General features: G+C 31.0%; 1 protein-coding gene across 7 annotated transcripts; it reads left to right on the forward strand.

The window, feature by feature from the left end:
- The first annotated feature begins 1,668 nt into the window (after window positions 1-1,668).
- LOC112754614 (ubiquitin carboxyl-terminal hydrolase 5) lies at window positions 1,669-10,181 on the forward strand. 7 transcript variants are annotated; one of them, XM_072220933.1, is made up of 14 exons: window positions 1,669-2,043; window positions 3,240-3,319; window positions 3,398-3,494; window positions 3,712-3,856; window positions 3,959-4,033; window positions 4,128-4,223; window positions 4,323-4,721; window positions 5,317-5,457; window positions 5,547-5,717; window positions 7,035-7,292; window positions 7,384-7,532; window positions 7,647-8,189; window positions 8,975-9,248; window positions 9,384-10,181. In XM_072220933.1, exons 1-14 carry the CDS (start codon window positions 1,928-1,930, stop codon window positions 9,525-9,527), a joined length of 2,688 nt encoding a protein of 895 aa, XP_072077034.1. In that variant the 5' UTR covers window positions 1,669-1,927; the 3' UTR covers window positions 9,528-10,181. The 7 variants fall into 7 exon arrangements, with proteins under 7 accessions (XP_072077034.1, XP_025658099.1, XP_072077033.1 ...); XM_072220934.1 differs by having other exon boundaries at window positions 1,676-2,043; window positions 3,974-4,033; XM_072220935.1 differs by having other exon boundaries at window positions 1,680-2,043; window positions 3,974-4,033; window positions 7,653-8,189.
- Window positions 10,182-15,302: the final 5,121 nt, after the last annotated feature.

Below are 15,302 nucleotides of genomic sequence, written 5' to 3' on the forward strand. Positions count from 1 at the left end.
TATTCAGAAAAATTTAGTGTATTCATAGTCTCAAAATGTGAAATGTTTATGAAAAATGACCCTCAAATAAATGCTGATTTACTAGTATATTTATCATATCTTTCACATGTGTCTCAATAATACAATCAACTTGATCCTCTTCTTCATTTGAATCAATGACATTATAATTGCCTTTAAATCCCTCTTTACTTTCATTATTATAATTTTTTCATTGTGTTTAGGTTTGGTTCTTCAACCTTATAAAACAACTAATTAAAACTCTATATACATCTCAAGGAAGGATACTTATGATTAAGCTTAATAATAGATTGAGAAAGTTTTTTTTTTCAAGCTTTTATCATGAGTGACGTACATTGTCTGAATTATATGAACCCACAAAATACTAATACCAAACATCTATATAAAATAATTGTCAGCCTCTTCAGTATTTAATGATCTATGTTTTGATAAACAATACTCCTGAACTCTTCAAACGATATTGTAAGAAAAACAACAAAGACATATGAATTATCAGACATAAATCTCACATCTACATATATTTGTGATAAAATTTGATTATTATAATACACTCTTAAATTAATATTATTATCTATTTTTTTTAAAAAATTTATTCGTCGTTGTCACTCAACAGAAAAGAAAAATGAAAAAAATTTTGCACAAAAAAAAAGAGAAGGAGCAGATGAAGAAGTAAACATATCTTATGAATTGAAAATTTTTTCAGTTTAACAAATTGTTACCATTGAATTCAAAATTTTCAAAATATAAAAAACATAAAAAAATTTATTCTATAAATTGTGCCAAATGATGTCCATTTTTTTAAAATTATAAAATTTAAATTATGATAATAATTACCAATGATTTGTTTTAAAAAAAATTATAAAATTACATGAAATAAATTGCTCTTCCATTTTTTATTTAAAAAATTTATTGGCAAAATGACCTTCATGATTTTTCTTTGATTGAATCTTTAAAATATTCTTTGAAATTTACATTACACTTCATGCCACACTAGATAATGGTGAAATGACATTGTTTATTTTTGGGTCCAATGAAAACATATACGATCTCATTTTGATATATATTGACATTTAAAATGGCTTTCGAATATATCAAATCGACGTCTCATATGTTTTTATTGAGCGTTAAAAGCAAACGATATCTTTCCACCAGTGTCTAGTATGATGTTAGAGTATTTTATTTCATCATTTTGTTTATTAAATTATTTCCAAAAATCAATCTCAAAGATAATAATAACGTAACTGAAATTTTAAGAACTAAATCTATGCATAATATAAATCTCAGTGACTATTTTAAAAATTTAGTCATTTTTTTCTTCGTATAATTATCAATTTATCATCGTATTAACAAAATTTAACAAAAAAACCATTATATTTTAGCAAATCACGTATGACAAGACGAGATGAAAAAAAAGGGGCTGTACAACAAGTGCATAAATTATAAGCAAAAGATATGATAATTGATAAGTGAACACCATTTTAAATTAAATGAAAAATGCATTTATTTTACTTTTCACAAGTTCAACAAATTAAGATTATATAAAAAATTTTTACAATTACTAATAAATTAGTTTTTCCCAAAAAAAAAAAAAAATAGTGAGTGTGAAAATGAAACTGAAAATAAAGTTTAGTTAAGGGTAAATGGGTAAGTGCGCATCAAATAACAGCAAGAAGTGAGGGAAAACCCAGGTTTCAGTGTTTCACCCTTCCCTTCCTTAATCACTCTTCAACGCTCCAATTAACAACACACTTGTCCCAGATTTCGGAGTTTTCTTCAGTTTTAGTTCTTCTGCTGAGACACGATTTGCCGAAAGAGAAAGAGAGAGAAAAAAAATAAAAGATAAAAAGGAGAAAATTGGGTTCAGGAGAAGAAGAAGAAGAAGAAGAAGAAGAAGAAGAAGAAGAAGAAGATGGGAGAGATGTTGGAGCTGAGCCCGGACGAAGAGAGAATAATGATCAGAGACATTGCCCTCTCTTCTCAATCTAATAGCAAAGAAGGCGACACCTTCTTCTTAATCACTCAGAGGTTCTTTTCCTTTTTTTTTTCCTTTTCATTTTTCCATTTTTATTTTTCCCCCTGAAGATGGTAACTTCTGGAACTCGCTGCCCTAAGTCAGACACAAAGTTCTCATTTTTCGGGGTTCTTAGAATATTTGATTTCAATTTCGCTTCACTTAAAGATATGATGTGTGCCTAATTTTGCTTTATTTGTTTTTTTTTATACCCTTGAGATTGTAATTTTTAGGAGATGGTGCGTGGATTTTAGGTGAATACTGCTTTATTTTTGGACTGGTTTAATATTGGGTTGAATGCGTTTGTTGCTTCTTATGGTGGGTTGTTTTGTCAATAATGGTGATTTTTGTGATTAATAGTTGTTGCAACCATGTATTCTATTCTAACATAGATGACAGAACTAGCTTGATAAGGTGCATTTTAGTATAACAAACAACCTTATGTTTTGGCTTATCCCTTATCATTGTTGACTCTGACCACTGCAATATCTTATAAGTGTATACTGTAAATTGCTTCCCCTGGGGGAGGGTTATTGTGGTCAATCAATATGCATGCTGAAATTAGGAAATGCAAGGTTAGGTCTAGTTCTGCGCTACTGATTCTGTGGATTCCTTTGAGATGCCGAGGCTGCTTTGTTGCCTTGGCTTGCATTTTGTGCAGACAACTCTAGATTAAAGTTTGTGTTCGGTTCATTTCTTTAATGTAGTTAGTGTTTGTTTTATATCATTAATATTGGAATTTGCTTTCTATATTTATTGAAATACTTCCTTCCTTGTTTTTATGCTGTTTATTTTGTCACACTGCTACAAAACATTGGCCCCCATGATAGTACGACAGCTTATCAAACAAATAACGAGAAACTGTTTCAGTGCAACTGTAAGCAAATTGTTCTAAAGGAAAGCAACTACCGTGCTATGTAAAAGCAATTCAACCACTATTTTGAAGGTTGATTTTCACATAACACACATCTTGGGAGAAGGATTTGTGTGTGCAAAGTTGTCGGTTCCTTTCTTCACAATTGGTTATTAGGGGTCCATATAGAAAAAGACATCTGTTCTCTAAAGAGTTAATCTTGAAGTCAAACATTGACATAGTATTTACTTTTATCTTCATTTATGGCTATAGACCAGCTGATTTAGTTTGAATGCTCCCTGAAAATATGTAATCATGTAAGATAACAAGGATTTTGTTTCCAATTTTTTCATGCAGATGGTGGCAACATTGGATTGAATATGTGAACCAAGATCAGTCAAACAATTCTTATGATGGTTCCTCCTTTTTAGAATATGGTGACTTGCCAAATTCAAATGCTTTAAAGAGGCCTGCTGTTATTGATAATTCTGATTTGATAGATGATTCTGTGTCAGAGGACTCTAGTACGGGTATTGATATTCATGATACACTTTTAGAAGGTCGTGACTATGTATTACTTCCCCAAGAAGTTTGGAACCAATTATATGCATGGTGAGCTAGCTTGCTTAGTACACATCATCTTTGGTTAATCTAAAATGTGAAAAAGTGCCTGGTTATAATTTTTGCTCTTTCTTTTGCTTTTTTGTTTTTCTGGTTTGTTGCGTAAGTTTGCAAATGGTTACAAACTTGAACACTTGAAGATCACTAAACCTTTTTCTGGTCTTTAATTTGAGTTTCCTGACTTAGTTTTTGCCTTTTGCTCAACTAGGTATGGTGGTGGACCTACATTGCCAAGGAAAGTTATCAGTGCAGGTCTTTCCCAGACAGAGCTGGCCGTAGAGGTGTATCCTCTACGGCTTCAATTACTCATGTTGCCAAGAAATGATCGTACCAGCATAAGAATAAGCAAGAAGGTATAATATGAGAGATAATGACAATTGATAGGAAAATCTTTAACATCTTGTTTCGTTGCAATTATAGTTTGCTTTATTCATGCTTTATCTACCTCATAGTAGAGAAATTTTTGGCAGGAAACCATTGGACAGCTTCACAGGAAAGCTTGTGAAATATTTGATCTTCCATTGGACCAAGTAAAGACTTATGATTCCCTCTTGAAATTCAAAACATTTTAAAACATTTTTCACCCTCCTCAGTATATAGTAAAAGCAGTCACCTCTATTGTAGGTATGTATTTGGGATTACTATTCCCGCCGGAAGAATGCCTTGATGAATGACATGGACAAAACACTTGATGATGCCAATATACAAATGGACCAAGATGTGAGTCTTCACATAATTTTATGTTGGATTGTACCTCTTTATCTTGCTTATGCTTTATAACCATTGTTTTTCTATTGATATCTTATAACATTCATACAGATTCTTGTTGAGGTTATCAACAATACGAATAACACAAGCTCTGCCCATGAAAATGGGTCTGCGCAGAGGGAAGCAAGTTCTGTTCTTGTCGAGCCTTCAAACTCAAATTTATCAATTGCTGGTGGCCTGTCTGCTAGCAGGGTTCCCTCTAGAAGCTATAATGCAGATCTTTCTTCTTCTCAGAACCTAAATCCTCCAGCCAGAGATGCGGAAAATCCTTATGGGAGTGGTGTCACCACACGAGGTTCAGTGAGCGGTCTCACCGGGCTGCTGAATCTTGGCAACACTTGTTTCATGAATAGTGCAATACAGTGTCTTGTCCATACACCAGAGTTTGCTAGGTACTTTCGGGAGGACTATCATCAAGAGATAAATTGGCAAAATCCATTGGGCATGGTTGTAAGTATCATGTTAAAGTTAGTAAAAGTAGAGCACCTCCTCCCCACTCCCCCAGTCCTTTCTTTCTCTTTTTTTTTGTTTAGATCTTTTCTCGTGTACTTATACTTTTTGCTGGAATTAATTTAACGTGTGCTACACAATATTAGGGCTTAAGTTCACTTTTAGCTCATCGCCCTTTTATTTGAATTTGAGTAATTTCGTGTTGATAAAAATATGCAACTTTTTCTGAATGAGGTCCAGAAGTGTAATTAAGCATAGTTTTAACGTGGCCATGAATGGAAACTCTTTTTATGTTTATTCTATTGTTCTGCTTTTCATTTAGTTACTATCATGGGTTTAGTATATTTGTTTCTTAATTATAAGAAAAATTTAGGCCTGTGGCAACATTTATACTTTATCTTCATTTCCCTTGATTCTTGATAGCATTTGTGGGAGAGATTCTATGCTTCATGCTTGGGTTATGATAAGGTTCCTTTGAGTTCATCTTCTTGAATGCCCCCTTCACTTCATTTAGTTGGGGAGTGGTTTTACTCAACCATTTGATAACTATCTTATCTGCAAATTAATGTTCTAAACGGAATTAACCATTATGTAGGGTGAGCTAGCCCTAGCCTTTGGTGAGTTGCTTCGTAAACTATGGGCACCTGGGCGAACACCAATTGCTCCTCGGCCTTTCAAAGCCAAGCTTGCTCGCTTTGCACCTCAGTTCAGTGGGCACAATCAGCACGATTCTCAGGTTTGCTTGTTGATTGAATGTTTTCACCATCTCTTTTATTTTATTTCTATGGCAAGTATGTGACAGCATTTGTTTTACTATTTTGTCAGGAGCTTTTAGCATTTCTGCTGGATGGTCTTCACGAAGACTTGAATCGTGTTAAACACAAACCATATATAAAGTCTCGAGATGCTGATGGCCGACCAGATGAAGAAGTGGCTGATGAGTATTGGGCAAATCATATTGCTCGCAATGATTCCATAATTGTTGATGTTTGCCAGGTGAATAAAATGAAACTTAGTAAACTTCTGTGAGGTTTTCATTGTTATTTAAATGCCATCCTGTGAAAAACAACTTGAACTTGCATGGAGAACTGGAAATGGTCCATTAGACTCTCATGTGAATTAATGTTAACATTAAGGCTTGAGATATGGCTTCATGCAATCATGCGTAATTCTTTCCATGAACTCTTTTTAATATGCGGATCTTCCTTGTTACTTCTAGATATGATTTGAGGTTTCCTTTCACCTATTATATCCATTGAGATAATCCGTATATTTGGACAGTCTGTTGCTTAGGCATCCACATATGTACAATTATGACACTGTTTTGCATGATCTTCTGTCAGCTCAATTTCTATCAAGTATAGTTGTTCCCTTGAGAGAATATTTAACTTTCCAATGATACCTTTCCTTGCTTTTGTAACATTCTGACATATGCATCTCCTAATATCTAAGAATTTCTGATGCTAGTAATTAACAGTCAAAGTCATATAAGTTATCAATATAACAATCTGTTTGGGGCTGCTTTCTTCTTTCAGAAACTATCGTGCTGGTGATTTGCAAGACTTTTATCTAGTAATGGTATTGTTTCATTTATTAGAAAAATGCTTGGTAAAATTATAGCAAATTACAAAATCATATAACATAAGTGTGATGTGAGTCATTAACAAATCATTATTTGTCAAGCATGGAAATAAGAAACACTGATTGTGGGCTTTGTTAAAGAGAGAAGAGAATTGTTAATTTGTTGTTAAACCACTATCTTTTTCACTTGGGAAAGAGTATAGTGCCACCTTAAAATTTTATTATTTTGCTAGCATATTACCATTACCAATTTAACAAATCCTTCAGCTTCCACAAAGGATCTATTGAGTCAGAAATTAAAGCTTGCGGACTAATTGAGAGGATGATTGATTTGGACAAATCCACTGGGAATAAAAAAGGATTACACCATTTTTATGACTGTAGTCACCCTTTGTTTCCTTAGGATCATATTTTACTTCTCTTCATGAAAAGAATTGTTTATCCAAAGGGAGGAGTGATTCTAAGATAAGAGACATGATAATTTCAATCCACTTGAGTTATTTTTATATGTCGGGTGAATAGTTGAAGCATAGCTTAACCAGTTTTACACCAGAAACTCCAATATAAAAGTATTGATTGCATTTGTTAATGATGTGATGCCACTGTTTGTCCAGAGTTTCAACTTTGGTCTCTTGATTGTCGCTAGAAATTGTTTGTGCATAATATCTACTCGCAGCTTTTTATTTTAGCATGTAACTGATCAAGGTCACTGGTATTTCATTACCATTTTAGGGGCAATACAAGTCAACATTGGTTTGTCCAGTTTGCAATAAAGTCTCTGTCACGTTTGATCCTTTTATGTACCTTTCGTTGCCACTCCAGTCAACCAGCAGCAGGACCATGACAGTGACAGTTTTTACTTGTGATGGAACTGCCCTGCCATCTCCTTGTACTGTAACTGTGCCTAAGCAGGGACGCTGCAAAGATCTGATTCAGGCTCTCAGCACTGCTTGCTCATTGAAGCATAACGAGAGACTGTTGCTTGTAGAGGTGTGTATCATGCTGGAATAATAATTAAATATATGGGTCAGAATTACATTAATTCTAACTTGTGTTTGTTTCATTGATGGGCCATTCACAGGTACGAAACCATTTGATTCATAGATTTCTTGAAGATCCTCTTCAGTTGTTGTCCACTATCAAAGATGATGACCATGTTGCTGTTTACAAGATTCCAAAGATAGAGAAAAACACAAAGTATCTCCAGTTGATCCACCGCCGGAGAGAGCAGTATGTATTTTTTGCATTTATACTTTTTGTATGGTAGTTATATGTTGTGTTAAATAATCACTCTGGTTTTGTCTCGAAACTTTACGCATATTAATTTGATAATTTTTTTCATAGGAGCAGTGACTCGCACACTGTATCAGGATGGAAGCCATATGGAACACCTATTGTGTCATTGATCTCATGTGATGATCCAGTTACAAGAGGCGATATACAAGTGATAGTTAATCGTATGCTCTCTCCACTGTTGAGGAAAAGTGGCAATACAGAGCACACTAATACAGAAACCAGCATCACAAAAGCTGCTGGCGACAATGCTTCTAGCGATGCATATGCTACCAACTTGGTGTCAAATTCAGTAAATAAGGCTGGACGAACACCAACACTACCCCTTCTTTTGATAGATGAAAGCAATGCTTGCATTGATCTTTCTATGGGAGAGGATAAAGTTGTTAAACTTCCTTCTTCGTCAACACTTCTAGTGTATATTGATTGGTCTCAAAAGCTTCTGGAGAAGTATGATACTCATCCACTTGAGATTTTGCCTGAAGTTTTAAAATATGGGCCCGTGTCCAAGAAAGCTCGTACTGAACCCCTCTCATTGTACACCTGTTTGGAAGCTTTTCTGCGCGAAGAACCTCTGGTGCCTGAAGATATGTGGTTTGTCCCATCTCCAACTCTCTTATCCTATGATACTCTCCATATCCTTATTTTGTGCTCAGTCTGTTTTATGACCTGCATATTTTGTTCTGCATTGCCCTAAAAGCTCAACTAGCTTGTGCAATAAAAGAATCTCATGAAAGTGAATGAAACATGTGGTTGAGAATAATGGGAAATGGTGATTACACACATCATTGAATTTACTACCGTGCCTATGTGGTGATATCTTCCCTTATAAGATATGGCTGCTTTTCATGAACTATGGGTGGGCTAGTTCTTAATATGTTCAATTAGAGTTTTATGGCCTTATGTTTAATGCAAATTTTACACTGAGAATCTTAGATAAAAAGTTTAATCCTTTGTACTTCAACATATTGAATGCATTACTTCTAGCGGCTATAATATATGCTGTTTCTCCTGCTGCTTTCTCTCCTTTGCACTTTTGTTGAATGTATTAAAACTGTTGCTTTGTAACACTTAATCGAGACACTAATATTTGTTGTTTTTGACTATATACATTTGTTAGTTGTATTGCTATATCCTCCAAGCAATATGCTATGTACATTAAAACAATCTTAGAATAAACAATTCGACATACTTGTCACTTTTGTATTATTTTACATTTACATAGTTTTCATGCTATTGAGATACTTTTCTTTGAATTTGCATTCTTTAGATGAGTTATTATATCCTCCAAGCAATTCGCTATGAACATTAAAACAACCTTAGGTAATGGACAATATTTAGATGCGAAGTGCTAATGTCATATGTGTGTAAAATCTTAGGTACTGTCCCCAATGCAAAGAGAGAAGACAAGCAAGCAAAAAGCTTGACTTGTGGAGGCTCCCAGAGGTTTTGGTCATTCATTTGAAGAGGTTCTCATACAGCAGGTCAATGAAGCATAAACTAGAGACCTTTGTTAACTTCCCGGTTCATGACTTTGACTTAACGAACTATGTAGCCAATAAAAACAATTCTCGGCGTCAGCTGTATGAATTGTATGCCCTCACAAACCATTATGGTAGTATGGGTAGTGGTCATTACACTGCACATATCAAGGTAAGAGCATTAAACATTTCATTTCCTTTTAAGTTGATTGGATTTCTTCTGTCCATTTTGCCTAGCATCTATATTGTTACTTTCTTGGCCGATTCTTTGGCACAATTTTGATGACAGGTTTTTCCCAATGTGCAGCTCTTAGATGAAAACAGGTGGTACAATTTTGACGACAGCCACATATCACCCATAAGTGAGGATGATGTGAACACTGCAGCTGCCTATGTTCTATTTTACCGGAGGGTGCGGAGTGACGATGATTCTGTTAGCAATGGGGCCTAGTCTTCCGTGTTGTGGACAATGTGACATATGATGCATGTGTCAATAAGACATCTAGTTATAATTCCCAGAGACGTTGTAGAAACTAGATAGGTAGCGGCTCAGGTGTTTCAATCTGGGGATTTTGTTATATGTATGGGATACAAAATCATGTTCATATTAGAGTAGTAACGGAGTTAATAATCATAGATGAACTTTTTAAACTTTTGTTCCTTTTTCCCCTCTTTTCCTGTTGACTTGATTACTGGATCGGGGAAGTCGAAATTGAAATGCTTTGGATTCAGAAGCACATGGCAACTAAATTGATCAACAGGGCCTTTCTGAGCATGCCAGCAGCAACAATGTGACACCATGCAATTTTTATCTCGAGAAATTGTAATTAAGAGAGTTTTTGTATTATATTATATTATTTTATTTTATTCGATGAACATTCAACATTCTGCAGAATCAGATGTGACTTTAGCTAGAGGATTCTAGGTTTAAACTTAAGTGGGAAAGGCTAGGGATAGGTGTTGTAGGTTGAAACAACAGAGGGTGTATCTGTTACCTCGCAGTAATATCTGAATATGTAAGTGGTATATCTGTTTGCTTATTGTTTTCTTGTATTTCAGTGTAACATATCATAACATTTTTAAATTTGAGTAGGGATTTTTGTTATCATGTGTTTTCAATTTATATTTGGGATTCGGATATAATTTGAATTTAGATTTAGGTAGTTTGGTTATCAATAAGGTATATAATAGAAGAAATTTTTTTTTGTTTTTGTTTTTGGGGGGGGGGGGGTTGATTTGTTCATAAGGATGGATAATTTGGATCAAAGAATGATACACTTTTAATATTGTCAAAATTTTAGTTACTATATAGCTAGTAATAGTATAATTATATAAAAATGTATCAACGAGAACTCCCCAATTTATAACGTGTTATATACTATTCAACGGATGCGAGTTTGTGAATATTGTACATTATCATGGTATCATCAATGAGAAAGTTTAGGGTTAAATACTTTTATTAAAATTTGGTCAACACTTAACCAACAAAAAAAAAGTGAGTAATCTCACATTATTAAAAATATTAATGATGACTAATTAATAGCTATAAATTACAAAATTTGCTGCTCCATAGTACTCTTCATTATCAATACCAACCCGCTGTGTCAAAGAATCACATCACATGGTTGGTTCCCCTCATAATCATAAATCACAAGACAATCATTCCATTCTACAATGCTAGAAGGTGGATTCTATGATGTAGCAAGAAAGATTCTTTTACATGTGTATATTTGTGTTGTCAAAAGGGTAGTGTGACAAGTGTTTAAAAAGAGAGTAATTGAAGAGACAAGATTTGACATGTTGCAAGTAAAATGTAGTGTATTTTGTCTTATGTAACATTGATAAACCCCTATTTTATGATTCATCTTGTGTTCAATGGAGTGTTTTTATCAATTCTTCACTCATTTATTCATATGAATTGCATGGTTTTACTATTCCTTCCTTATTTTATGATATATGTGAAAACATGTTTCTTATGTTTTAAAAATATTATATTTAATTATCCTTTATCACCATTCGATGCCGTGATTTGTGTGTTAAGTATTTTCAGGCTTCATAGGGCAGGAATGGCTTAGAGGACAGAAAGGAAACATGCAAAAACGGAAAGAAAGCACAAAAATGGAGTTTTGAAGAAAAAGGCAACGATGCGTACGCGTGGACTACGCAGACGCGTGCCTAGCGCGAGATGGCAGTGACGCGTACGCGTAGACGACGCGGACGCGTGCCTAGAGCAGAACACAACTGACGCGCACGCGTGACACAGAAAAACTCCAAATGATGCGAACGCATGACGGGCGCCACGTGCAGAAAATTGCAGAAGTCGCCTCCAGCGATTTCTGGACCCTTTTCCGGCCCAAATCCAAACCCAGGAACACAGAATAGAAGTCAGAGAATGGGAGAATCAACAAGGAGAATTCATACAAGTCTCATAAGAGAGAATTTTAGGTTTTAGATGTAGTTTTAGAGAAAGAGAGGTTCTCTCCTCTCTCTTAGGTTTTAGAATTAGGATTTCTTTTACTTTATGGTTATTTCTTCAATTTAGGTTCAATGTTCCTTTAATTTATGTTTCCTTCTACTTTTATTTACTCTATTACTTTAGTTGCTCTATTTACTTGTTAATTACTTATGTTGCCAAATTGGCTTATGAATCTTTCCATGTTAGATTTGAATATTCTATTTAATATAATTTGAGATATTTCAGATTTATGATTCTTTTATTCTATTTGTGATGCTTTCAATTTAATTTAAATTTTTTTCTTTTGATTTTGGTTAAGTAATTTGTAACACATGAGTTATCAAACTCAGCAATTGATTGAAAATTGGAATTCTCGCTGATTGATTTGGATCGCTCTAAAGCTAGTCTTTTCCACAGGAGTTGACTAGGACTTGAGGATCAAATTGATTGGTCCACTTGACTTTCCTTTATTTAGTAAGGTTTAACTAAGTGGGAGCGATAAACAATTCTCATCACACCTGATAAAGATAACTATGATGTAATTTTCAGTTCTTATACCTTGCCATGAGTTTTCTTTATAATTATTAATTTATTTTTCTTATAATTTAAATTACTTGTTCCCTATTTCAAAAACCCAAAAACATACCTTTTTTCATAACCAATAATAAATCATGCCTCCCTGCAATTCCTTGAGATACGACCCGAGATTTCAATACTTCGGTTATAAATTTTATTGGGTCTTGTTACTTGTTACAACCAAACTTTTGTACGAAAGTATTCTCTGTTGGTTTAGAAACTATACTTACAACGTGATTATATTTTTATAAAAATTCTTTACCCGCAGAAATCCAGATCGTCAAAATGGCGCCATTGCGGGAGAATTGCAAACGTGTGCCTTGTAAATAATGTATTGATTAAATAGGCTAATTATATTTATGTTAATTAATTATTAAAGATAATATTGTACCTTGTATGATTTTTTTATTTTTGGACTTTTTGAATGTACACTCTCTTTCTCTAAAAATATTAACTTTACACACAAAAATTTATTAATATTTATTTATTTTAATATATACCTTTTTTCTTTTTTGATGACTTAGATATATTCAGTTTCACAAATATAAAAATGTATTTACATATTTTAACCAACAAAAAACATATAACTTTACATATTTACATACATTTAAATTAACGGTAATATTTATATATATTTAATTTAAATATTATATCAATATATCTGTCAATATTACTCTAGGTACATATAGATATTTATAAAAAAATATTATTCAAACACCACATATTCTTGACATCTTATAAAAATAGTTTGTTATTAATTATGTATATATTTAAATTTTTTTAATTAATAAAACAAAAAAAATTTATATTTAATTGTTTAAAAAATATTGATGTCAAAATAGCATTTGTAATACTGTCATTTTTATGGTGTAGAAAGAGATAATATATATTTTGGGAGTTGATTTTTTTTAAGAATGAAAATTGTAATAAGAAATTTTGCTTTTTGTTATAAAGAAAAATTAAAAATAAATTTAATTTTAATATAGTGTTAGTATAAAATTTTATATTTATATCTAATGACGTAACACTACATTAACAAAAATAATTACTTTTTATAGACATTGTTTATTGTCACCCAAAAAACTAAATATAATTACACGACTGTGTAAAACACATTTTACACTGTCAATATATCAAAATTAAACTCACTAAAAATATGTGCACCCAAAATTTGTATAACACCAGACATATATTTTTTTTTTGGTGACTCATAACACCAGACATATAGAAAAACATGGTAGACATCAAGAAAAATATAAAAAAATATAGTTATTTTTTGGTATTATGTAGACGATATCTTATTATTTTGTTTGCATTAAAATATCTATTTATAGTTATTTATAAAAAATAATTAAAAGAAAATTTCAAATACTAAAAAAAGAAAAATCTTTTAATAATTAATATTTCAAAAACAATTGTCTAAAAAAAATTAAATACTTCAAGTTATTATTGGAATATTTTAGATGCAATCTATTATTTATAATTAAATATTAATTTTTTTCAATGAATAAACTATGTTATTGAGTGAATATTTAATATTTATTATTTTATTAAACGAAAAAAGTATGTCGTCTGAACAGATTTAATAAAACTATATGATTAGTTTCTCTTTGAAGGCATAAAAGTGTGTTGAAGAAAGACGATAATTTTTCTAATATATATTATACATTCATTAATTTAATTTAAAATAAATATTAATAAATTTTTGTGTGTAAAAATTAATTTTTCAGATGATATTTATTATATAAATAAAAATAATTAATTGAATTTTCTTTTTCAAGTAACATGAGTTGGAAGAAAAATAATTAATTAAAATTTTCTTTTTCATTAATTTTTCATCTAAGTTAATAATTTTTCTTCCAACTCATGTTACTTGAAAAAGAAAATTTAATTAATTATTTTTATCTACATAATAAATATCATCTGAAAAATTAATTTTTACACACAAAAATTTATTAATATTTATTTTAAATTAAATTAATGAATGTATAATATATATTAAAAAATTATCATCTTTTTTCAACACATTTTTATACCCTCAAAGAGAAACTAATCATATAATTTTGTTAAATCTGTTCAGACATACTTTTTTCGTTTAATAAAATAATAAATATTAAATATTCACTCGATAACATAGTTTATTCATTGTAAAAAGTTAATAATTTAATTATAAATAATAGGTTGCATCTAAAATATTCCAATAATAACTTGAAGAATTTAATTTTTTAGACAATTTTTTTTAAAATATTAATTATTAAAAGATTTTTCTTTTTTTAGTATTTGAAATTTTCTTTTAATTATTTTTTATAAACAACTGTAAATAAATATTTTAATGCAAACAAAATAACAAGATATCGTCTACATAATACCGAAAAATAACTATGTTTTCTTATATTTTTTTTGGTGTCTACCATGTTTTTCTATATGTCCGGTGTTATACAAATTTTGGGTGCACATATTTTTAGTGAGTTTAATTTTGATGTATTGACAATGTAAAATGTGTTTTACATAGTCGTGTAATGATATTTGATCTTTTGGATGACAATTCACACGGTCTATAAAAAATAATTATTTTTGTTAATGTAGTGTTACGTTATTAGATGTAAATATAAAATTATTTTATATTAACACTACATTAAAATTAAATTTATTTTTAATTTCCCTTTATAACAAAAGGTAAAATTTCTTATTACAATTTTCATTCTTAAAAAAAATTAACTCTTCTAAAATATATATTCTCTCTTTCTGCACTATAAAAATGGCAATATTACAAATGCTATTTTAACATCAATATTTTTTAAACAATTAAATATAATTTTTTTTGTTTTATTAATTAAAAAAATTTAAATATATAAATAATTAATAACAAACTAATTTTATAAGATGTCAAGAATATGTGGTGTTTGCTAATGAGTTATAACTCAAATGACATAATCTCTCCATACTCAATTAAGAGGTTGCGGGTTCGAGTCTCCTATCTTTAGTAAAAAAAAAAAGAATATGTGGTGTTTGAATAATATTTTTTTATAAATATCTATATGTACCCAAAGTAATATTGACAGATATATTGATATAATATTTAAATTAATTATATATAAATATTACCGTTAATTTAAATGTATGTAAATACGTAAAGTTATATGTTTTTGTTGGTTAAAATATATAAATATATTTTTATATTTGTGAAACTGAATA

This window comes from Arachis hypogaea, chromosome 16 (assembly GCF_003086295.3).
Source record: "Arachis hypogaea cultivar Tifrunner chromosome 16, arahy.Tifrunner.gnm2.J5K5, whole genome shotgun sequence".
Taxonomy (NCBI): Eukaryota; Viridiplantae; Streptophyta; class Magnoliopsida; order Fabales; family Fabaceae; genus Arachis; species Arachis hypogaea.